We start from the raw sequence: 25972 nt of genomic DNA, 5'->3' as shown, positions 1-25972 counted from the left end.
TTGTAGCATACTGTATTAAATCTTAAATACTAGTAGAAAACAGACAATGATGACAAGGAACACACTGTGTCAAGTAAGCTTTTGATTTTATGACAAAGTCACTTCAAAACACTACAATCCATTGCATGGTAGATAAGGAAATCTTGCATAGTATAACCTATATTTACTCCTACCTAACTTGAAAAAAATCCACACCTAGAATTCTACAAATTATCTCTGATATCTCTGGTATAATATCTCGTAAAATAGTTTTCCTTCTTACAGAAGATAAAAACTCTGAATCCACACACCTCATATATACACAACCACATATGTACAGTGTTCTAAAACTTCCTGATGTGATTATATTGAAAGATATTAAAAGCTTAAGCTCTTTGGATAACCATGTGATTGTTACATGGAAGACACACTGCTTATATAGACAACATGGTGTTTCTTGGCTGAAAATATCTTGCTTGCTGTTTAATGTTGTGTTGACAACTCAAACGTAAAATTAATGCATATAACTGCATCCACAACCATACAATAATACGTTCTCGCAAATTTTATGAATTCTTAACTTATGAAAAGCAGAAGAATTCCCATTTTTGGCATGTATGTCCCATGTTTCAGAGCACTGTCTGGACCATCACTATGATATCTCTGTACAAAGTTAGTTTTCCTAATATCTGGCAAATCTCACAAAAATTGCACAAAATCAGATTCTTTTACCACCTCATAATCTCACATGGCACAAATTTCATTGATTTTTTAAAGAAGAAATTTTTCAATGGAAATGGAAAGTTCCCCTGATTTTGATAAATTTGTTTTGAATAGTTTTAGATTTTGTTCTATTTCAAGCTTGACAATGTCTGAAAAAATAAATAAAACTCTACAAATTTAGCATCCAGTCAAAATATCATAAAATCCAGGATTTCCATTTCTAGATAATCTTACATTAGTTGATCTGATAGGACAATATTCATGACTACATGTGATTGTTCTTATTAAAATTAAAAGCCTCATCTGATCCAAATCCCTAAAATACAAGCAAAGTGTCTTAGATATATTTCTGACTTGGATATTCTGGAAGACACAGTCAATGTACATTTGACAGCTGCATTGTTCTCAGTTCTATGGACAAAAGAATAACAACAATCTGCATATATGAGCCTCCCATATAAAAGTAAGTGATGGTTCAGAATTTTGAAAATGATAAAAGGATTCTGATACATAATTATAGTTTGAACTGTTCCCTGACTTTCCTCTTTTTAACTTTTACTTGGAATGTCTTTTTACTGTGTTTATATGTGTTGCAGCTGCCACGAGGGGTTGTTACAAATTCATAAAATGTTCATGTAGTAACACACAGATGGGGTTCAGACATTGACTAAGTTACTGCTAGGAATGCCTGTGATCTTGAATGCTGCTGATGTCTCTGAGACTTACGAGTCTTGTGTTTTCCCGGTCTGCTTGTTGTACACGTCTCGTACATTCTGTAGAACAGCCTCCATGGTCGCTTCCCATGATACCTAAGCAAAAGCATGGATTTCAAAATCAATCTATGTCATATCTACATCTGGTCACTTGAAGCTTGAAAGTCTCCTTACAAACGAAAGGCATGACTTTTGAATGAAAGAAAGTTGAAAAAAGAAACTTAAAGTAATACTTGTATCTACTTTTGATGGACAATTTTTTAGAACGCACAAGGATTGACCACTTAAAACTTCAAAGGAATCATAAAACAAAAATGACTGATTAATACTTTTTGCATCACGCATCAGAACTTTTTTGATGCAGAGTGAGTAGGTACATTACACGCTTAGTGTGGAAGACATCATGAATCTATTAACACTCAAGACCTACCTCTGAAGCCTGTCCATGTTCCTTCAGGTAACCCAACACCTTTCCTGACTCCTCTCCATATGTCTGTAGGCGAACCTTCAGCACCTCCTCCATATCATCAGGACGGCGCATCTCCTCAGGTTTCCCCTCCAGATTCTCCTTCAGAACTTCCTCTGGGGCCATCAGGAAAACTACAGCATCCACTGGTCCAATCTGGGGGTGGAGGAAAGCTTACGTCAGAAGTTTTATAATATTATAATGCCTGCCTACTTGCCTAAATGCTTAGGCCAGGTCTGGCCCCTTGCTCCTCTTCATTTTTTCCCGCCAGGCATCACGGTCCTTAGCCTTTCGTTCAGCGTACTTGAGGGACCACCCCGTGTCCTGTACTATCTGGTCCCGCCATCTTTTAGGGGGTCTACCTCTAGGTCTGGGGTTTGTGAAATCCTGATGGTAGGCCCCATACACCAAAGAGTCTGGGGGTCTCCTCTGAACGTGACCAAACCACCTCAGCCTTCTTTTACGAATATTGTCGATTATGGTATTTTCCATTCCCAGCATGGCTCGGATTTCCTCATTTCTGATGTGGTCTCTCCATGAGACATTCAGGATAGCCCGCAGGCATCTCATTTCAAAAGCCAATAGGAGTTGTTCATCACTTTTTTTCAATGTCCATGTCTCACAAGCATAAGTTGCTATTGGGAAAATGAGGGCATGTAACAGACGGGTTTTGAGGTGCCTACTGACATCAGACCTATTCCAAACTGTTTTCCTGAGTCTGCCAAAGGCAGAAGCAGCAAGGGCAACTCGCCTCTTGACATCGCTTGTTGTACCAGGAATAACACTTCCTAAAAATACAAAATACTTGAACTTTTTCAACCGTGGAACCCTCTATGCTTACATCCTCGTCTAACTCAGGGGAAATGACTTTGCACTTAGCCGCGTTAACTTTCAGCCCCCATTTTTTGCAAGCAAACTCTAGCTCCTGGGTTGACAACTGTAGTTTCTCAAAGATTGCAGCAATAAGTGTAGTATCATCTGCGTATCTTTCCTCCATTGAAAGCTCATCATGTAGTTGGAAGGTCTTATCCAGGCTCTTAAGCTCATCCATTACGAATTCCAGGAATATGTTAAAAAGCACTGGGGACATGAGGCATCCCTGTCTGACACCTACACAGACTTCAAACCATTTTGTGATCTGATTGTTAACAGTTATTGCACATTGGGTGTTCTTGTACATCTCTTCCACTATGTTGACTATCTTCGCGTCCACACCTATTGCTCTCATCATCTTCCACAACGCTTTTCTCCAGACAGTGTCAAACGCGGATTTAAAGTCGATGAAGTGGAAGTGCAGGTTAACCTGTCTTTCTCTTGCCTTTTCTAAGATTTGTCTTACCACAAATATGGCGTCTACCATTCCCCTGCCACTTCTGAAACCAAACTGTGATTCTTATAATATTATAATATAATGATATAATCATAATTGTTGCTAAGTATTGTATATCGGTACTACTAATCACTAATCACTCTCTGGAATCTCATCTGGAGTGCCTCAAGGCACTAAATTGGGACCGATTCTTTTTCTTATATATGTCAATGACGCCTTACAAGATGACATTCTAAATCGTTATAAATACGTAGATGACCTGTCGTTATGCGAGAGCAGACTTTTCTGTGAAGAGAGCCTAATTCAATCATCTATGGACCGACTCGACTCTTGGGAAATTAATAATGACATGAAGCTAAATGACGAGAAGTGTATGCTCATGACCTTTTCCTTTATGAGAGACTGCCCCCCACCCCCTAATATAACACTTCATAATAAGCCCCTTATAGATACCGAATCCGCCTGTATTCTCGGTTTATGGCTCTCGGTGGACCTGAAATGGGACAAACATATTGAAATTATAACAAAGAAGGGGAGCTCACGTCTTTTCTGGCTGAAGAAACTGAAACATTCCGGACTCCCTGTTCAAGACCTTTGCGATTTCTACCAAGGATACATACGCCCGACCCTTGAATATGCGGCCCCAGTCTGGAATTCAAGTATCTCTGTACATCAAGTAATAAAAATCGAACGCATACAAAAACGAGCAGTAAAGATAATCCTTGGCCCCCTGTACACGTCTTACAACATCGCCCTGTCCCAATTATGTTTGCCGTCCCTAGAGAAAAGAAGAGAAACCCTTAGCCTTAAGTTTGCAAAGTCCCTCCTTAACTCCCCTTCGTTCCGACATTGGTTACCCCCATCCCGCTCAGACATCCATGGCAGATGCCTGAAGGGGGCAAACCAACTCGACATCCCTTTGACGAAAACAAAGCGGTACAAAACGAGCCCAATCCCCTATTTCACTGATTTGTTAAATAAACAAGCAGACCTAGGTTGAAATCTCCCAGTACCGGATCAATATTGTTCTTAATCACTTATATATCTAATTTATAACTGCGTACAGCTAGTATATGTTTAAGTTGTTTGTACCTAGTTTGTCAATGTCCTTTGTTTGTTTAGCCCACCTTATTGTTTAATTGTTTTTAAACCTGTGTACGCAATTCAGCGGTTTAAACGCTGCCATGTACAAGGATTGTTGTCAATAAAAATAAACTATTAAGTACATGTCTGTATAATACTGATCACTTTAAGTATTGTATGGCACAGGTTCCTTTAAACTTGGAAAGACACTTGGAAATTTGTAAAATCTTTCTTATATTGTCTTTCATTTCAGATTGAAAGCTGTCTCTTTCTTTAGTGTAGTACAAATGTGGTCTAAATAGGAAGGACCAGGCAGTTGGTACTTGCAAGTGAAAAGTATTTAATGCCTGAAAATAAGAAAACAAGTCCTTTTCTGGGATGTTAAAACACACCTCTCTGATGAAGCCGTCATACTGTTCTGCTGTCCTGGGTAACCCCCCCACCACACAGCCTGCAGAACAGTCCTCTCTGGACTGGATCTGCTTCTTCACAAGGTTTATCACAGTCTTCCATGTCACAGATGTACCAGCTGGCAACAAAGGAACAAAAAAGCTATTAATCATGTGTTTTTGTCAACATTTAAAGTACAATATATACTAGGCATTCTAAATCAAAAAATGAGTGTACCAATATATTTATTGTGTCTTAAAATTGTTGCATTTGCTTCTTTCATACTGGTATCCTCATATGAGTATAGAGCAAAAATAATGCTGTATGCAATTTTCATTTGACTTTCTCTATCCAAAATAATTACTATAACCTTCAATCTGATCAGCTAGCCAGTTGGCAGATAATTTGTATTGGTTATGGAGGTAGGCAGCAGGGAGAAGGTTAAAAATAGTGATGACTGGTATTTCTGAAACATTACCATTGATAGCCTCTGCCACCTCAGGCTCAGATTCCATCTCCGCTCTCAGAACGTCCCCCACAGAAATGTAGCCTCTTCCAGTCTCATACGCGAGGGTTTCAGCAATGGCCTTCTTCCCTGTTCCTGGTCCACCTGCAAGAAACATGAAATAGCAGATGTTACTAATGGTGATTGATACTTACTGATGTCTCTCTGAGTTCAGCAACTACTGGTAAAGCAAGTGTCTTTATTATTTATTATTCAAGCACTTTGCAGATAAAAATTTTCTCAAACAGAAAGACTAGACTAATTCACTTGTCATAGAAAAAAAAGTCATAGTCTTATGTCTGGCAAGAGATGAAGAGGAGTAAGTAAGTACTAGGTGATCTTTAGTATACATATGGCATCTTCCTTAATCCATCTTTTAACATATCATAAACAAATAAATAAATTCAGAAAAATCCCCACCATTGATGAAGGTGAAGACAGGTGTTTTCTTGTCCTCCCCTGCCCCCTCCTGGGTAGCCCCTGTGTCTGCAGCCCCCTGGAGTGAACTGACAGGCTCTACCCCCTCCCCCTGCAGGACTGTGCACACCTCTGCAAACACCTCATCCTCACTGCTCCCTGCAGCAATCTGGGGCAGAGAAGACACAGAAGATTAATTTATACAAAATAGTGATTAAAGAGGAATGCAGAGGAATTAAATTCTCTACAGATCTGGAGTAAATTTACCTTAGTACATAGCATTTTGACAATGGGTACTATTTTGAAGATACTAGTACTACTAACATTACAGTCTACATGTAAAAAGAATTCATCTGTTGGCTTCCAAAATCAGGAGGATGTACAAATTGCGAAAGCTTCTATGTTTTAGCCTGCCATCTTGTGAACTTCCATGTCATGTTTGCTTTTTAGTCTGTTTTGTGTTCATCCTGAAGCCATTCCAAATGATTGTAACTAGAAAGTTTAGTCTTTGGTGCAGATGTTACTGAAATATCAATATGATATGGAGTGAACAAAATGTGATAAACATTAAGACAGCAAGCCCCACCTTCCTTGCCTTGCCCCTCCCTTCCAGTGCCTGCAGAACTGGCTCCTCCATGCTGTGGAACTTCTCCACTCTGCGTTTCACAGCCTCCTCTTCATCCTCAGGGCTGCCACTGCCCTCACCTCTCTTCAGCGACCTCTGGACCATGACATCATCAGAACACTCAAAACACAGGGCACAGGACAGCTCTGCTACCTGAGGGTGAGAAAGGAAATCAAAGTTCCAAAATACAACCAAACAATAACAATGAACATATACTTCCCAAAGTATGTGACGACAAGTCTGTACCTTGTTTTCAAAGTCTGCCACCTCCTCTGCACTGCCAAGGTAACCATCGATGATGAAACCCTGCGTCTTGCCATCAAACTTTCCTATAGCTTCACTCAGCAGCTCATGCACTGTGGTCTGTATGAGACAAAACCAAAAATGCCCTTTTATATAGTTTGTGCAAGTACATGTAACATTATGGTTTGACCATAATGAAGTGATCTTAAACAACCATTGTCAAATTTCCTACTGTGACAGGCAACTTGGATTCAAATGAGTCCTTTACAAAAATTTTACAAAAGACCATTAGAGCAGCCGTGCACACCTCCTGAATGGTTAATTTTGAAAGATAAACTAGGCCAACAAATAAGGTCTCATTCATGAGTTTTTTCCATACATTAGAAACAATGCATTAATGAGTGACTTACGAGACCGTGTTCCCTATGATCCTACATTAAATCATTTGATATCTTTCATGCTATGTTGAGCACACTTACTCTACGTCTCATAAAAAAATTGCCAACGACTTCTATACACACAATCGCCTTTTATGGGAATTACAAACTGCAACTAGCAGCTGCCCGCAAGAGGCCCTCCCGCGCTGCAAACTTACGACCGCACAACTCACAACACTGGACTGTGCACGTCCGACCTAGCGCGCGGCTGCCGACAATTATGTCATAATTTCATCAGTTACAAACAAGCTTTCACCGCTTTGACGTTTTACATCAGTTGGGATGGCTAAAGGGGAAATTCTCACCAATAAAAACACTCGTTCATACAGCCGTTTAGTTTTTGACTTGGTACTCTTTTAGGGGGTACACTCGGAGTAATACATGAATGAGACCATAACTTACAGCATACACAGCCTGTAGTTCTCCCTTCTTGATGGCCTCAGCCAGAAGCTGCCCCCTCTCCGACCCTGACTGGACCTCGGTGTGGATGAGGTCGTGCATGGCCAGGTGAGTCAGCCCGTACTTGACGGCAACCCGCTGGCACTGGGTTCCCTTCCCGCTCCCCGGGCCACCACACACCAAGATCACCTTTGAACCCTTGAACTTTGGTCCCTCTTTACCATCTAGGTGGTAAAAAATGTAGACTGTACTATAGAAAGCATTTCAGGTACAGAGACAAGGAAAACACTAGGGGGTAGAATGTACATTAAGTATCCAAAGAACCCTTTACAAATTGCACTGGTTGAAAGGACAGCCTCTGTATAGAAAAAAAAAATTAAGAACTTTGGATAAAGGACACTTGAGGAAAGGAAAAACATCATCAAAGGTGGAAAAATGAGACATAATGCCCCCCTAATGAGAAATACATCCATAAGAACCCATTTCAGCACCAAGGACAGACACCAGAGAAAGCAATAACACTGTTTTATCACAATTTCAGCACTAAGGACAGGCATTGAATAAAGAAATTACACTGTTTTACACTTTGGGTGTTATATTTCAGAATCTATTGGGAAATATGACTGCAATCCCAACATTGTTGACTATAATTTGATAAGTAAATCACTGTAGTCACATGTATGATGGAGGTGCAGCAAGGAATTCATGGCTATTATATTGGTGAGGTTACATGTACAAGGATAAGTTTAACTTACACCAAGGTGTCAAGCCAAAAATTATTTCCATATACTTCAGTTTAGAGAGACTTACATTCGTGGATCTTATTATTTCAACTATTTGAGAGGCATTTTAGATGACTTTTGTATCAACATTCAAAATACAGCTACGAAGAAACTATTCACAGCAAACCAAACCAAAAAGACCAAGAGAGAGAAAAGGAAAACAAAAACACACTTTTATTATAGCAAGAAGGTGCTTTATTGTCATGGTAAGTGCATATTTAAATCATTAAAATAAAAAAATGCTCATGAGTGAAACAAAATGTACTGGTAGTAAGTTAGAACAACAAAATAAATTCTTCAAAACTGTAAATAAAAGGAGAAATTATTATCCTCAGTTGTAACTGTGCAGCTGTTATGAGGGTCAAAGCTTACTTCTAATTATAAGATTCTCTACTGCATGGTAAATAGTAGATAGTCAAAAAATAACTCCTAAATATGACCAACAGGTGCCCTTTTACCAACAGAGTAATACATTTAATATTCTTGAAATTCAGATGATTTTATTCAGAACATTGCATAGTTAATTATGGGCTTATGTTATTACATTTTTTTTGTTTCTGCTTACAATTATTATTCAGTATCTAAAAATATCTATAATTTATCACACAGTATCTAAAAATACACTTCCTTTACAATTATGTCACTCTAACTTGCACTACTTTTGTGGGTACCATTTGGCTGAGGGATACACTTTAACTGGTTTGAAGGAGAATGTATCTGAAGGAAAGGGTTCAACTTAAATGAGATAGTAAGGATGTTACAACAAGACAAACAAAGGGCAGTCAGAGATGCACTTCAACTGTAGAGTCCTTGCAGGACTATCTCTCACCTAGAACTTTGCAGACATCTGTAAAGACTTCATCTGGTGGTCTCTCTGCACTTATCTGAAAACAAAGCGTTAAATCAGATCAAACAAAACATAAAAGACCATCAAATAGTACAAACAAAATTGTTGATTTTAAAATCAAGATAACAGGTCCAGTGTTTAATTTTGTGACAACAGTAGTAGAAATCTGTCAACTTTCATTCCTCATAAAATCATTGATGATGTTGTTGGTTATATTGTTACACATGACACATAGATATAACACATTTTACAGCAAAGCCCACCTTTGCAAGCTTCTTCTTGTCATCATAGTAATCTACAACTGGTTCTGTTGCATTGTGGAAGGTCGTGAGTCGTTTCTTGATTGTCTCTTCATTGTCGTCAACCCTGCCGCTGGTCTTGGCACGTCCAAGTAGACGTTCCGTCATCGTTTCATCCGAACATTCAAAGTACAGAACACAGTCGCATGACGCAATCTACAGAGAGGAAACGAAATGTTATGGAATGAAAGAAAAACACCCTATGGTAGTGCTTCTGTAGCACAGACTAAAAAGAAAGAAACCACTTCAGCACCAAGGGCAGGGACAGAGATAACACTTAACCATAACAGTTGCTGTTGACTGTTATCTTTGTCCTTGGTGCTGAAATGGTTTACTGTACCATTCCTGACATCTGACAAAATGACATGATGGCATCCTAACGTTACTGACAAAGACAAGAAATACATCTATAAAAGCCCATTTCAGCACCAAGGACAGACATCAGAGAAAGCAACAACACTGCTTTATCACATGCTGAAATGGTTCACTGTACCATTCCTGATATCTGATTTGTCTGTGTCTACAGTGGTAGACATAACTTCTATGCAGAGACAATGCAGAGGAAACAGCATGATGTTTATCTGTTGAGCAAACGTCCAGTCACCTTTTCCTCAAACTCCACGCCCTGCTGCACCTCCCGGGGGTAGCCGTCGATCAGGAAGCCCTGAGACTCCCCCGCCTTCTTCAGCATGACTTCCTTCAGCAGGTCCAGCACTACAGACTGGAGGAACAACAATGTCAGGAATGTGGTACATATGTAATACCTGTCAGGTTTTCTAGCAACCAGATAATACAAACAAAATTCTGCACCCTACGAGTATACAAAGATGTGTGTCTAGAACTATTAACTTGTTACAGCAACTTGCGATGTGCTGCATTGAGAATTCTATCAATCGTTCTACTTGTGAAAGTTTCCCCAAGAAAGACTGTTATGTGTGACTTCAAATCTACTGTCAAATAGTTACAAGTAACAAATCCTCACCATGGGTACCAGCTCTCCTTTCTCCATGATCTCCGTCAGTTTCTTGCCCCGTTCTGACCCTGACTTGACCTCGTCCCTCAGGAGGTCACCTGAGGACAGGTGGGTGTAGCCGTACTTGGCCACGATCCGCTCACACTGCGTACCTTTCCCACAGCCAGGACCGCCCACAACAAAGATAACCTTCTTCCCCTGCAGAGCATCTTCTTTGCCTCCTTCAGCTTCTATGACTTCTTCTTTCCCGTCTAAGAATGTTTCATGCAAATATACATTCATGGCTACAATCCTACAAGGTACTGAAACCTTTAACATGAAGCTTCAATATTCTTTGTTAGTCTATTACTGCATTTACCTAGCATTCCCTTATCCCAGTCAATTGTGCTATGAAGATAGTCTGATCTCTGATACTCAATGTACTCAAGTTCAGAATATCTACAATGGAATATGTTTGAAGAAGTCTTAAAGGCTAATATCTAATATCTCAATTGTCCTGTTGGTAACCGCCCCCTCACTGTTTCCTGTGATGCATGTGGTGTTGCTTGTTCATTGCCGTGTGTTGATAAGTTTGAACCTTCACCATGACAGAACTGCACAAAGAGACAGCTGAGAGCATACAGAAAGATCTCACACACTTTATTGGTATTGAGTATTTAGCAATATTGTACAAAAGGGACAGTTCAAGAGCAAATGACAGCAGAGAGATTGCACAATGTGTAATGTTGGGCTCCATAGCTCTGACATCCACAGGTTTAAAAATGTGGTCACTGGCTTAAACTTGGCCCCACACTATGTCAGACCAAAAGATTATGTCACAATATTTTGTGAGAATATTATATGTAATTTTACAGGGTATTCTTCAAATTTTAATATATGTGCATGGACCGAATCCAGCTTACCTACATATCATATCTGTAGCAGGACCTAATCACAATACATGATTTATTTTAGCTAAACTGTTTGGACTGTCAATTTACTGTCTCCTCTATCTTTTCTATATACATGATTGATGACAACTAAAAGCCATGATCATAAAATTACTGCCCATTGACTTTGCTGTACATCATGATTGCAAATGGTAAAAGTAATCATATACGCTTAGTAAAAAGAATACTGATTCGGTAGGATCATTAAGAAACAAGTACGGTATGTTGTTTACTGTGTTCCAAATGCATAGCTAAAAGTTTCATAGGCTGAAGCTAAAACTGTTTCTATCTACAAATAAAGGAAGCATTTTCCTTGCTAATCTGCCATAACATATTTACCTAGCAGTAACACTGTAGAGTTTGACCAGAATTGTTAACAGTCCTGACATCTTGTCTTCAGGGTGACTGCAGGCACTGTTCAACCTGAGAAGACACACAGACAGGGAGAGCAGGGATAGAAGTCAGGATCCACGGACAGTCACATGTACAGGTAATTGTTGGAAATATAGATAGAAATTGTTGTGATAGTGTGAACATGTGGAGAAAGACTATGATCTGAACGATCATCAACAAGAGATAAGTGTCAAGATAGGGAGTACAGAACCCTAAACTGTGTTGTCTATTCTAGTGGCTAGCTAGTAAGTTAAGTGTATGTTTCTAATTTCCTACAGTAACTACATTTGTGTTCCATATCTGCATACTAGTATATACGTGGCTGTGTATCAGCTGCTGAACAGATAGACACTACCAGAAAATGGAGAACTTTTACATACCTAGAGCAGCACAGACATCAGCAAAGATGGCCTCCACTTCACGTTCTGCATTGATCTGAGAGTGAATATTAGAATCACATTTAAGAAAAACCGTCTTCAAGTTCTGTTGCAATCTTATTGCTTCCCTCAAGCAAATCCCACACTTAACCCAGAGTAAGAATCTTCTGATGCACAGTTAAACTGCAGCATCCAGTGTACTGACCTTTCTCAGTTTTCCCTTTTCTTCGTAGTGGCTGACCACAGGTTCCGTGGCCGAGTAGAAGGTGTCCAGCCGCTTCTTGATGGTCTCCTCGTTATCGTCCACCCTGCCGCTGGTCTTTGCACGTCCAAGGAGACGTTCAGTCATCGTTTCAGCCGAACACTCAAAGTACAGGACACAGTCACACTCCTTGATCTAGAAAATAGAAAAGAAGAAGTCTAATTATGTATTTTCTTTTTATCACCAGTGAAGATGAATAATCTATTTTAACAGATAACTGCTTTTGATGATGAAGTTACAGGGTTTGACCTACGTTGGATTCAAACTCTGTTCCTTGGATGACTTCTCTGGGATAGCCGTCGATCAGGAAGCCATTGGACGTGTCAGCCTTGGCAATCATGGCATCCCTCAACAACTCCAGCACAGTTTCCTGCATAAACAGGACAAACATATCACATTAGAGTGCTGCCTCAACTTTCAGAGTTAACACAGATTGGCACTTGCTGAAGACTGATTTTGAAGAATTAACAAACAATCTGAGGGAAAAAAATTTTTTAAATGCAGAGACTCCTCACCATGGGCACCAGCTTCCCCTGCTCCATGATCTCCGTCAGTTTCTTGCCCCGTTCTGACCCTGACTTGACCTCGTCCCTCAGGAGGTCACCTGAGGACAGGTGGGTGTAGCCGTACTTGGCCACGATCCGCTCACACTGCGTACCTTTCCCACAGCCAGGACCGCCCACAACAAAGATTACTTTCTTGTCCTTCAGTTTGTCTGCAATAAGGGAAAATAACCAAATCAATCAGTTTATTAGTCTTTGATAAGTAAATGGTTGATGTAAAAATTAGGGGGGGGGCGGGGTGATGTAAGCTAGTCCACTCAAAGTGTCAAGTTCTTTGAGTGTATCATGTCTTTTCTTCTTCCACTTTTCTTACACTTTAATGTCTCACTTTTTGTTTTCTTCACATTTCTGAATTCTTAACTCAAAACAGAAGCCATGGCCAGCACATGATCAAGTGTAGCCATCACTTCTTCTTGAATGCCTGATAATACAAATACTTAAAACTTTTGCCATACCAGAGGATGTGCGGGTATTTCAAAAAGACATCTTGTCTGATAAGGATGACCTTATTGAGTAAAATATTTGGGAAAGAGGCTGTATCACGTAACCAATGAAGGAAAATATGATTGAATACTTCATAGATGTAGGATTAAACAGTCATACATGGTAAGTTGAATATAGGACACACCACTGTAGAACTGAAAGAAAAAACATGTCCAGAAAGAAATGAGAGTCACCCTCACAAGAAAACAGCAGACAAGAAATTGGAACTTTGATGTTAGGTGTCCACAAAAACACAGTGATTTAAGTTAATGTGCACAGTTATCAGGAATTGTGACTTTGAAAGTGCACAGGGTTGTAAAGAACAGGTTAGGATAGGACAGGGTCGGTTGTTTCACTCTCTGTGCTGTACCTGGGTCATAACCGTACACTAGACTGGCAGGCGGGACGGCGCCGGGACCGACTTCTTCCACATTTACTTTTTCCACCAGAGGTTCATCTATCACCTCTGATGGCGTCAGGTGTTCATCAAGCATTTCTGACAAGGTTGCTGTTAAATGCAAGGGATGGGGGATTGGGAGGGGTGGGGTGGCAAAATGAACCATGCAAGCTTAGTACAATGGCCAATGTTTGCAAAAAAGATGGCAAAATATCATTATGTAATTATACATGCATGCAGCATTGCTGTTGCAATTACTAGTATCATTTACAAACATTTTTTTTTAAATAGAATTTTTATACCAGCTTCATATGCATATCATTAAGTGGCAGTGCAACACAAGAACATAAGCTCAGTCTTTATTTCATAAGAACATAAGATGGCATGGGGGAAAACAGTGTTAAATGTTAAATGTTCAATGCACAAGCAGAATGTTTGTCAGCTGGAATGTTGCTAAAAAGATATAGAATTTCAGTTTGTTTTGGTTTCAACATGAAGGATCTGGTCAAGTAACATTTCCATCATTTCCCTGATACATGCATATGTTAAAAGATTTTGGGAATATCTTCATTGAGCAAAAATCCCTGTCAGCTTTTATGGAGTAAAATATGATTTATGAAAGTTGAGATTTGCTCTCATGTTGCAGTGTGATAAAAATAGACCCTGTTAAATGTCTGTAACTCCAGGACTGCAGCTGGAATGCAGGGTTTGTTGAAGGATCATCCATGTTTTGATAGAGTAATCCTCAACCACATGACACCACCAGGTCAACTATAAATCAATCCTCAGGCCCAACATATCCTGCTTTTGAACAGGTCAGGCCTGAGGCAGGTTCTGTTAGCTGCTGAGCCACTTGAGTTCATGTGAAATCATGAAATCAAGTGGCAGTTAATAATAAAAATACATGCAGCAGGTCACATAATTCAAATGTGGCCTGCCGGGTATTCATTATGCTAGTAAAGACCAAGATGTAATCAAGTGGGTTCAAAATTTAGGTCACATATCAAATTGTATTCCACACACCTGGTGGAATACATTGTACGTGACTCATGTGCTATTAATAGGGGTCCCACACATTTTTTAGGATTTAGAACGTGGTTATGCCACAGGCACTTAATAACAACTGGCCTGCAGTGCTTGTTCAGACAAATACATGTATTGTATAGTATTATATGATGATCATAAAGATTAACAACAATGTATTGAGAGTGAGTGATTGCAGGGTTCTGTTTATCGTAATTTGTAGCTATGCCAAAAGGCTGGCCATAACACACATTTTCCTAACCCTCCCCCCAGGCCAAACAATTTTTTTCTTGGCCTCAGCTGATTGTACAGTCCCTAATAAACAGTCAAGGTCAGATGACAAGGTTACGTACCGGCCATGTCTGCTGAGATAGCTGGGAGAGGTTCTTGCTGCTTCACGACAGGAGGGGTGGTGACTGGTTTCGGCTCCTGAAAAAGCAATCTCCCATCAGACACCTCCCCTTCAATCTATCCACTTGCTAAGCTACAGCACAAGCTATCAGGCATAATGATGCTAATCACATGTCACACAGGTCCTTAACATTTAGGCTGAGGGGGGCCTAATTTCAAAGCAATTTGTGAACAATCAAAATATACTAGTAGCAGCTGCATTCACTGTTTTGGACCATGCTAATTACTTAATTATAATGATACATATCTGCAGACTAATTAAGCAAAATGTAAATTGGGCTCAGACCCTTGTTGACAAAGGTTCTGGCAGTAATACCATAAAATGGTTGTTCCCCTAGAAAATTTGAACACACTTTTCAACATTTTAATGAAGCAATGTCTAAGTGCAGTTATCTAGCACTGTATATGAATATACAAAAATGAGTTGTAATCAACATCATAATAACATCTCAACATCTTAAATGTTACAGTACAATCTGCAGTAGGGTTAAATGCCTTAATTCACAGCAATTACCACAAGCAGGGTCTGTGAGAGTGGGGTGACGACAGCTCCAGTTTAGGGGCGTGGCAGTCGGGTCAAGTATACTGAACCAAACGTACCCCTTAAACAAACAGACTTGTCTGGACTTTGATCTTCTTGAAGGCTTTAAACTTGGTAACACTGGAATTGGTTGATTATTTACTACAAGTACAAATGTTGTCTTTATAATATAATTTAACTTTATAGCCGCTGTGACGTATTATAATTAAAGCATAATGTTAGCAAGAGCCAAGCTAGCCTGGCTACTGATCAACAATCTTAGATTTCTGCTTCATTTGAACTTGACCTGGCAATGTATCATGATATTAGATTTTAACTGCAATTTCCTACTGATAGCACAAAAACAGATCTTGGCAATGGTTTGGTGAGCATCTACAATGAAACACATTTAGTCTTGAAGTTCCTACTTTGATTGATGACTTTGAATCTGCTGCTTTAGAGCCGGGTTAATTAAAAATTCTCTGCAACGGTCTGTTCAAATTTGCAGAAGGTCGCCACAGAATAGGCTGTGACATACTGGGGATTGTAGTGGGAGCCATTTTTGGTTGATCAAGTCTCCATCAAAGATACGAGCACGTGGTGGCATTCACTAATTGAATGCATGGATTTCAGGCCACAGAGATATCAGTCCTTAAGGAATTTCCAATATTTCCTTCCTATTCTTAAGGAATATTCACACTAGAGCCTAATTATTATAAAACTTTCCAGCATTAAACGAAAAGCCCCTAATTAATGGTACCAAAGACCAAAATAATGATAATAGCTTACTTAATTAGTGTAAAACTCTGTGTAGAACTGATATCAATTAAGCATTGAAGGAAACTATCCAATGAACATGCACAGTATGTTTTTGTGGCATTTTAAGCAAAAAATGATCAGACAGAATTACCAAGCAAGCCTAGCAATCACAAGTCTTTACGTACTTACACGCTACTAGTCTGACTCTATCCTGTGTACTTAAGGAAAGGGAGACTTCCCTGTCCGAAGTCACGACTACAGATGCCTTAAATGTTATGCTACGCCCACCCTCTCCGCCCCCATTCAGTGGTGGCGGCCGATTTAATGAATAATTGATAAGAGCTGGCCTGATGTAGACAGGAAAAGTGCCTGACACAGCCTGATCTGGACATAAAGCACAGAAAGACAAATTGACAAAACATACTGTGCACTCTGTTTAGCTTTACAGTTTGTTAGGCCCCAATTTGGTGCTGCCATTCTATATCAAGGGCCCACTTGGGAATTTAACAGGCACTTAAAGATCTGGAGTAGGATGTCTCAGGTGACAGATTGAGCATTGGAGGTGGTATTCTCAGCATTGGTCTTGACTTTGTGTTTTACTTGTCAATGAGTCTTTTCTTTGGTTTTAATCTTTTGGGCTTCATAAACAAAAAGTCAAGTAAAACATTAAAACCTATTCTTCCATTCATCATTGATTTGACACCGATAAAAGTTTAAACTGCTAAATAAATGTGTTAGAAGTTTTGAAATGTTTTGAAATTGACCATGAATTTCAAACACAAAACTCCTACTTGTAGCAATTTCATATAAAAGCTTAATTACAAAAAGAAATATTTCCCCTGCCTGAAATATGAGATTCAGAATGCTGAGTCAGACTTACCTGAGGAGGGGTGGGTGATCTTCTGATAGGTGGAAGAGGGGAGGTGACCTTCAATGGAGAACCTTTTTAAAGCAAAATATTAAACGATGAGATCAAGACCATAAAAAAATGAAAAGTTGTGGCAAATACCAGAAGTTATTTCAATTTCAAACGTTAATTAACAAACGGCTCATACAATGGTGTCCGATGTTGATGATATATGTTTTTGAATATTCTGCACGGACAATCTCACCTGGCTCCCTGCTGCCCTCTCCTGTTCGTGGCCTGAAGAGTTCCCTGTCGATGGTCGCTGCGACGTCATAGAAAACTGCATCTGAGTCTCTGTCCCCTTCAATCTTCAGAGGAATGCATAATAAAAAAAGAATATTACTTATTAGATAATAAGTGCAGAATCTATTTTTCAGCCAGTGCAAATTTTTAGTCAGAACTCAGTCAGAAAGTGATCAAAGTTTAAGTCAGATCAACAGTCTTGATGATGCAAGATGGTCAAACTACTATCATCAATATAACATTTTTAGATTTAGTTTCAATCATCATTATTACACAGGAAAGCTGATAAATTGGCATATGAGGATTACAGCATGGAAATCCTTTTTACCTTTCTTAGCACACCGATAGCCCCGTAGTATGTAAGAATGGGAGGGTTGTTTTCCTTGAAGAAGTTGAGTCTCCTCATGACGGCGCCGATGTTGTCGTCCAGACGTTTCCTCTCCTCTGCACGTTTCAGCAGCCGGGTCTCCAAACGACCCTCATCACAGTCCAGATAGATTACTAATGATGCAGGACCGTACTGGAAATAGACGTGATCAATCAATCAATCAATCAATCAATCAATTTGACCAATAAATATTAAGTAAATTAAACAGATATTGCAATGTAAATGCATTTACCATTAGTAGTATAATTTATTGCTTTTGGAAACTGACCTAAAACTTAGCCAAAACACTAGCTTGGCAGAGAGAAGGTTAAGTCCAATATATGTTACATCCCGGTGAAAAATGACTTACCATGGAGTGAAACATGTGCATGTGGTCCACAGTCCTGGGGAATCCCTCGATCACTACTCCAGGCTTGTCTTTGCACTCAAACAGCTTTTCCCTCAGTAACTCCAAGGAATATTCCTGAGAAGAGGACAGAACACATTTTAACAATGTTCTTCATTTAGACTGTGATTATTGCCAATCAAAATTTCACTAGACACGCAAGTGCACTAAGTAAGTAACAAACTCATGAACAACATTTGATATCATAGCATATGAACTTTTTATGAGTCACTATGACTTGTAGCAAAGCATGCAAGAGAAAAAAAAAACATCGTAAAGTGCTCTTGAAAATATTGTGAAGGAAGGGTGAAGTGTCTTAAGATGTGCAAGGCATGCAAAAGGGAAAAAAATCAAAGATTGCAAAGTGCTGTTGGAAACATTGTGATGGGAAGAGTGAAATGCCATAATGTGCATGATTAGTGGTTGGTCACATGTCCTTGTCATACATGTGACTTAGTATGTTGTTAAAATAGATGATTGTAATCAACTCTTCCCCCGGAATAGTGACTATCAAACACCAAAGTTAAAGGAAGTTCACTCAACAATATCAACTTTCAGTAGCAAGTCCTCGAGTTGCTCAGTGTCTGCCTGTAGGATGGAAAAGGGGAACCTATCACTGAATAGTCTTCATTGAGAAAGTAAGGATGTTTTTCACGTCCTTTATTAAATGTCAATTTTTCACAATCCTCAAAGTTTCACTAGTCAAAAGTCACCTCTGCTTTGAAAAATCTATCCCCAAATTTTCACCAACAATCAAAATAACTAAGAGATAATCATTCTTATACTTTTGTGTTACACCTTAACTGACCATTGCCACATTTTCATTTTAGAATCAAGAAAAATAGAAGAAAGAAGACAGAATGCAAAAGAAGAAAACGATAAGCTGAATACTAGCAGTCAATCACTTAAAAAATTTGAAACATGCGCAGCTAGCACCATGTGAAATGTGTATAATCACATCATCGGTGGCCAGTGCTCTGCCCGGGGCCAAGGGCCCATTAGTGAGTAAGTAAGTACAAGCTTATTAATAACGTTACATGTACTCAACAAGACAACGTACTGTTGGTGCCAGCTCCCCCTTCTGTATTGTGTCTGTGATGATTCCCCACTTCTCCTGCGGCTGTCCCTTCTCCATGATCTTGGTCCTGAGGATCTCTCCCATGGACAGGTGCGGGTAGTCATACCTCGCCTCAATCTGCTTACACTGGGTGCCCTTCCCACTACCCGGCCCACCTAAAATGTGTACAATCACACCATTGATGAGTTTTCACACTTGCCAATTAAATTTCCTTATGTATCTTATCTTATTTCCAGGAAAACATGAATGTCCTATAGTAATCTTTTGATGAGATGAGTAGCTAGATAAAAGATAACCAATTTTTTTCCTTTCTTTTGTCTACATTTTTAATTTGACCAAAATGGTAAGGTTACCTGCACATTTTGGAACAAAGAAAACCTGGTGACAATGTTTAAAGTACCAATTGTTGACCCACCAGAATTCATAGTCACCTATCTAAAAACTTTGTACTTACTCTCCATGGAAACAAAGGAAATGCTTAGCTTCCCTGCTAGTGCCATGGTAAGCCATACAAACACTAATCACGTACAAAATCCTTCCTTTTTCTCCTTGCTTAAACAATGTGTAACCTCCATGACACACGTACCAGCAACAATGTGGCTATCTACATACAATCTTGATACAAAAAGAGAGATGCATTGTTATATATCCCAAGTGAATACTTGTTACCATGGTAAGAATTGTTGATTCTAGGCTTGTTTCATGACAACATGTACACATCAAGCTGCCAAACATATAAACAAGTCTGTTTGGCAATAAAATAAACATGTTAAGTCACATGGTGTATGATTTCTTCAAGAAGAATGTAATTCAGCCCATCCAGCTTCAAGGGAAAGGAGACAATGAACAGTAGAAAACTAAATGAACCAAACAAGTCTGTGACATACTTCTAAAAAGTTAACACTTTTTAAAGTAGAAACTTTAAGGTAGACTAACCGAGTACAATGATGACATTAGCTGGTCGTTGTGGGGGTGGTGCTGTGGGTATGGGTGGTAACACCTGGTTTTTGTGCATCTCTTGCATATTTGGCTCTGAAAACAAAAACAAAAACAGATACAAGTCAGTAAAACAATCCATTGTAGAAAGACATCAACTAGACGGTAGTTGTTGATATTGTAGCTTGTTTCAAACATATGATGAACTAGAATTCCGAGATCTCATACCTCCATGAAATATGATCTTGATATGTAAATGTAAATTTCTTCTTTAATTGTGCAAATGACCTCTGCATTAACATGATATATGCATCGTGATGTATGTTAAATTTTGATTAACTTACAGATGTCTCATCATTCACCATTACGAAACCATAGAATTTTCGCATTAATTATGCAAATTAGGTCATCATTTGCATAATTAGTATCTGTTGAAGTTCCGCCTGCCATAGGTTACATACATTACATGTATGTAAGTAGTATAATGTAAAACACTGTACTTATAGAATTTCCTCATTAATTATGCAAATAAAGTCCTCATTTGCATAATTTGCATTTAATTATGTACATCTCTCTCTCAGCTACCTACACACCAAAAATAATGAAAATATGTTGTTCCTGTCTGGACTTATTGGCTTCTAAACATTTCGCCAGAAAGTGCCCTGCAGTTCCAGAACAAGCCGCTAGGGGGCCCAAACTCATATGACTTCTTCCCAAGCACGAGAGCTACCTTCCATCAAAATTTCATGACCCTAGCATGTCCAGATCGCGAGATATCGTAAACCGGAAGTTGCGCTGCAGTACCAAGGGAAGCCACTAGGGGGACCAAAATCTCATCATTTCCAGTTTTCGTCACACCCTACCAACACACCAAGTATGAAATCAATCCATCCAGGCGTTCTTGAGTTATCTTGTTGACCAACAGAAGGACGGACAGACAGATAAACACAACTGAAAATATAACCTCCATGACACATTTCATGGAGGTAATTAAGAAGACAGTGAAGCACCTGGTTCAAGAGAAGTTCGAGTTGTACACCTGTGAGGAAACATAATGTGCCTCTTTGAACTGCCAGTGTGCTATGTGCATAGGGAGAAAGTATCAATGGATTCATAGAGGCAATGCATGCTGGGAGCAGAAAGTTTTGTCCAATCAGGTGCTATGTTACTTATTTCAATGACAGACTAACAAGTTTTTGTTTCACTGACATTTGAAAAACACATTCAAGGAAGACAGTTTCAACTCAAAGCTTTTACCAATGTCAGCTACCCTCTGTAAATAATAATAGCTAAGCAATGTTTCTGAATTATGAATGTAATTTAGATTTACTTCAAACTTAATGTACTATGAATAGTATGATGATCCTTGGTAAGACAACCTTATGGCACCAAATTTGTATTGGTTAAGGAGTTTAGGGCAATAGGGGAAGGTTAAAAAAGAAGGAATTTGAATTTCTTTCATAGATACATAATATTATGCATTTCTGCTTTGGTGCTCACCTGTAGGAAAAGTGGTTGACCGTGTGCCATCGTACGATGGGATTGGAGGCAGAGCCTTGTCCCGTACAAAACTGTCCCATCTGAGGTTCTGTATATCCGACTGTTTGGCCTGTTGTAGACAGTCCTCGATGTAGCTGATGTGATCCTCAGGTCTGTTGTACATCAACCCTGTCAGGATCGACTATGGGAGGGAAAAACATATCATCAGCGAAACAAATTGTGCAGTGTTCAAGTCCATTTTTAGATTTTTCACTGCTTTTCAGTCTCTATTCTTTGGCATTTCTACAATTTGTGTCACTCACCACAACCCTCAATTTGCTCTAGCCCAGCAGTAACCCTGTACACCTTAAAAATGGCGTTGTCAAGATTAGGAAGTCGTTTACTGGTTTATTCAATTACACTTAACCTTGTTACAGCTCAATGGATCTGGGAGAAAACTTTGGAAAGCATATCTGGAGATACAAAAATCTACTACTGAAGTCAGTAGGTAAATTGAAGCATTGATATTTTGTGCTTAATTAATTCTGTTGTCTCAACTTTCTGTTACTAGCTTATGCATGTAGATGTTAAGGACTTATAGGTGTGTTTAAGAGAGATATATTTATTGCAAACGTCTCAGGCAAGTCTAAGGTTACATTTCACTGTGGTTACAACAGTCATTGGATTAGATTTAAGTTTCAGAGGTAGTCAGGGATTGGTGAAATCAAATTATGATACTATAGCAGGCGGTACGGAAGATTCAATTTTAACAGTTAGAAAGCAAAACATGGAGGGAAAATAAAGCTTTAGTAACGCTACTTACATGCAGGGTTTTGACTACAGTTATCAATAGAGTGCACTCCCCATATGTGATATCATACCTAATATTCTAATTCTATAATTTAGTTGAATTAAGAATTCATATTAAATATCAAATTTCAAACCAGATGGAATACTGCAAGTGTTGTGGCCAAGATATTCTCATAATCTGATATAATAGTATTATATATAAAGCTTTATTAAAATGTATCAAACTTTTCAAAGTTTTTTCCTACTAAACGTTACACAGTTTCGAAATATAAGCACTGAGAATACTGAGGTACTGAACATTATTGACAGGCAACATGAACAGTCCCAGTCCATTGCAAAGCCCTTTACACCTGACTCTACTTGTAAAACAAGGCAGGAGCAATCAGAGAAGAAAGGTCCTTTGTTGTTATATAATGGTGGTGTCAGGTTTCATTCACACCTTTTATGCGGAGCAGCTGAAGTGTTGCGTATGAGCACTCAGGATTTGTTGTTGAATATGGGTGTGTACTCCGTACTGTTAGCAACAACTGGTCTGTGGGTATCTACTGTTTCTTTACAACATACATGTATAATGTAACAAACAATTTAATATCTGGATTTTCTAATTTTGTTAATTACTTTTGGTAGGCTTAATACAGTATGGTACACAAGCTGGCATACTGAGCTATACATAAAGTTGTTTGACTTTTAATATGTTCAAAAACATCCTGCATATCATGGATAGAGCTGTCATAAAAATAATTAACAAAGAGAATGATTAGAGAAGACTTCCAAGATATGTAAGGATGTCTTAAAGTAAAGAAAAGAAAATATCAATTTTGAATCAATTTCTCATTTACAAAGATGCATCATGGTAGCAGGTAAAACTTTAAAGCCAAATGAAGCTTCTGATTTCCATATTTTTATGGGTAGTTACTAAGTTAGGTAAAAGGCAAACATTTCTCACTCTTGGATCATTTCCAGGTCTTGCATAGCAACATTTGACACACTTGACATTGTGTTTATATTAGAGCAATTTAAGTGGGCAAATATTGTGTGTATAGCTCCCAGCAACCCACCCAAAACTATCAACTGTGAAAATAGTTAATTCAATAGGCTCTAACAGCAATTTATCACTCCCTTGGCAAGCTATTGACTTTGATAAATTGCTCTGGGACACAGCAATCACTTTGTTATGACATGAACAAATGAAATATTTGACAACACTGTGTGACGCACTACTGCAACAAGTGTTTTGTAACAGTTACTTTGGTATAATACAGGACATTGTATACACTATAAACATTGCTACAAACAAAAAAATCATTACACACATCATATAGTATACTGATGCAGCAAAGCAGATGCCCATCAACTCTACAGTTTTGACAAGCTGTATCTGTATACTAGTAGCCAGTATTATGAGTATAACTTCCCTTTGACATAACATGCCAGCTTCTGTATCATTCTGTATCTGTATAGCCAGTATAACTGCCCTTTGGCATAACATACCAGCTTCGTAGGCATGCAGGGTTAGTTATATTACCCTGAACGACCTATCCCACCTAACTTTTGCACATCATCATCATTTGCACATCTAGTCGCAATTGTTGTTTAAAGAGCTGCAAGAGTTGTTTAAAGACAAGCAGAATGGACCAGAGAGGGCATTTTCCCCATCCTAGTTGATGACATTGATATTTCAGATAAACTATTTTCTGAAATTTTCAGAATATCACGTGACACTGTGCATTTTAGTTCATTTTCTTGAGAATGAGAACTTAAAGGTAATATTGGATGAGGACTGAATCTTGTGATTATGCACAAGTGGTCATTGACGTGACAAATCTAAATCTCCTAACTTAAATAAATAGGCACCTTCATGATGGGGTTCATAGAAAACAAAACACTGCTTTTATAGGTAAATTATACTTAGGGATGACATCATTTGAGGTCTTAAATTTTAAGTTAAAAGTAGCATGCATTCAGTTACAGACACTTCATGAGTTGCCTCCTGAAGAATGCTCTAATGATAGTAGATTTGTTTCTGATTGTTGATTTAGTTGCCTGACCTCGTTGTAAGTATTGTGCTGCTTTTTATTTGCAGTGGGGCATTATATGGATGAGTTTACATATTAGCAGCAATGACAACAAACAAGTGGAAGGCTTAGATGTCTCATTTTGGCAGCTTTAGTGTACTAAAAAGTACTGTTTGGACTATTGTAGGCTGTTGTTTTTGCAGGATACGTATAAAAACAGTAATTTGGGCCACCCGTGGGCACATAATTTTCGCATTATTCACGGTTACCCCCCTCCCTCCTTCTCACCACCAGTACACTGTGGATTCAGACTTTTCTCTGATCTTTTCTGAACATTCCGACAGATATACACAAACGAAAGTGTGCAAATAAGCTGCGATCTTGTGGTTTGTTTACCAGACCAGCTGTGTTTATAAGCGTTATCCACTTTGACGACGTGGTTTGGGCAAACTTATGCAACAAAGTTTGGTTCTGCTCGACTTGACGTGGAAGGGATGTAAATAATGGCAGATAGAGCAATCTGCGAAAACAACTTATTGAAAGTGACACGCGGAAACTAGACAGGTACGTTCACACTTTCTCACCTCAAACAGTTGCGGAATCTCCTTCTTGGAGAGGTACTGCTTGGCGTCCGTGGACGTGGTCTCCATGTTCGTGTTTCGCGGGGTCGTACCGACCGGTGCCCGCTTCCGACAGCTCGCGTGTAGCCAGGCTGCCCCCGCCGATATCGAGTTGCCCTCCTGGCGGCCCGGGTCGCCTTGCCGACCGCGGGGTCGGGTTGCCACGGAGAACCCAAACAAATGAGCGCGGTCCGACATCTGCATGACAAAAGGCGGGTAAACCCGGTGGGAACAGGTGGGCGGGGCTTGGGCGTTGACCAATAGACGTACCCTGACGGCGTCCCGCCTGCTGCTATTGGTGGCTGCTTACCTGCACGCTGTTTTTGCGCGCCAAATATGATAATACTAGTACCCGGTAGTATCAGAAGGCCTCAGAAGTGTACTACAGAACTGTCATATGTAGCAACTTAGAAATGTCATCTGCCATAACTCCAATGCATCGTTGGTCACCAAAACTTCATGATAAGTCATAAAGCGTCAGCACGTGACGTCAAAATGTACTGAGAATCGCACACGGTTCATTGTGACGTAATAAAGAAAAACCAACGTTCCACCTCCTTGTATCTGGGGAGAAAAGTTGAAAACATTTTGCGGCGTGGAATTATCTACCATAGATCCTGAGTCACTGGCCATGATGGACTGCCGACAGGTAACGTTACATCTTACAGAGACCACGATAGAGATTAGAGATATAATATCATGCATACTTCCCTGTAACTACCAGTAACTTACATGCTGCAGCGTTTTAAAAGAACTTCTGTATTTAAAAAAAATTGAAATGAT

The 25972-nt window shown here is 39.2% G+C and overlaps 1 protein-coding gene across 1 annotated transcript; it reads right to left on the bottom strand.

Annotated features, from left to right (window-relative positions):
* Window positions 1–97: 97 nt before the first annotated feature.
* Window positions 98–25526, bottom strand: LOC109466129. The gene is made up of 27 exons (XM_019763768.1): window positions 25154–25526; window positions 21766–21946; window positions 20266–20361; window positions 19312–19484; window positions 18795–18839; window positions 18216–18329; window positions 17807–17998; window positions 17441–17543; window positions 17209–17270; window positions 14992–15067; window positions 13589–13726; window positions 12688–12887; window positions 12426–12542; window positions 12116–12307; window positions 11914–11968; window positions 10221–10462; window positions 9843–9959; window positions 9203–9394; window positions 8922–8976; window positions 7314–7534; window positions 6478–6594; window positions 6193–6384; window positions 5610–5775; window positions 5163–5294; window positions 4687–4823; window positions 1846–2037; window positions 98–1511 (listed from the first exon to the last, which is right to left on the bottom strand). Exons 1-27 carry the CDS (start codon window positions 25391–25393, stop codon window positions 1425–1427), a joined length of 3834 nt encoding a protein of 1277 aa, XP_019619327.1. The 5' UTR covers window positions 25394–25526; the 3' UTR covers window positions 98–1424.
* Window positions 25527–25972: the final 446 nt, after the last annotated feature.

This window comes from Branchiostoma belcheri, unplaced genomic scaffold (assembly GCF_001625305.1).
Source record: "Branchiostoma belcheri isolate BF01 breed outbred unplaced genomic scaffold, Haploidv18h27 scaffold16, whole genome shotgun sequence".
In the NCBI taxonomy this organism is placed as follows: domain Eukaryota; kingdom Metazoa; phylum Chordata; class Leptocardii; order Amphioxiformes; family Branchiostomatidae; genus Branchiostoma; species Branchiostoma belcheri.
Note: the sequence above shows the minus strand (reverse complement) of the source record. Positions and strands in the feature narration are given on the sequence as shown.

Bases quoted from the DNA above. Each gene is read 5' to 3' on its own strand.
- LOC109466129 (XM_019763768.1), bottom strand. From the start codon at position 25,393: ATGCAGATGTCGGACCGCGCTCATTTGTTTGGGTTCTCCGTGGCAACC. The intron at 17,544-17,806 runs GTAAAAAGGATT...ATTCCTCTGAAG, and splicing joins CTATCGGTGTGCTAAGAAAG to ATTGAAGGGGACAGAGACTC. The intron at 11,969-12,115 runs GTCAGTACACTG...ATTCACTCTCAG, and splicing joins AAAAGGGAAAACTGAGAAAG to ATCAATGCAGAACGTGAAGT.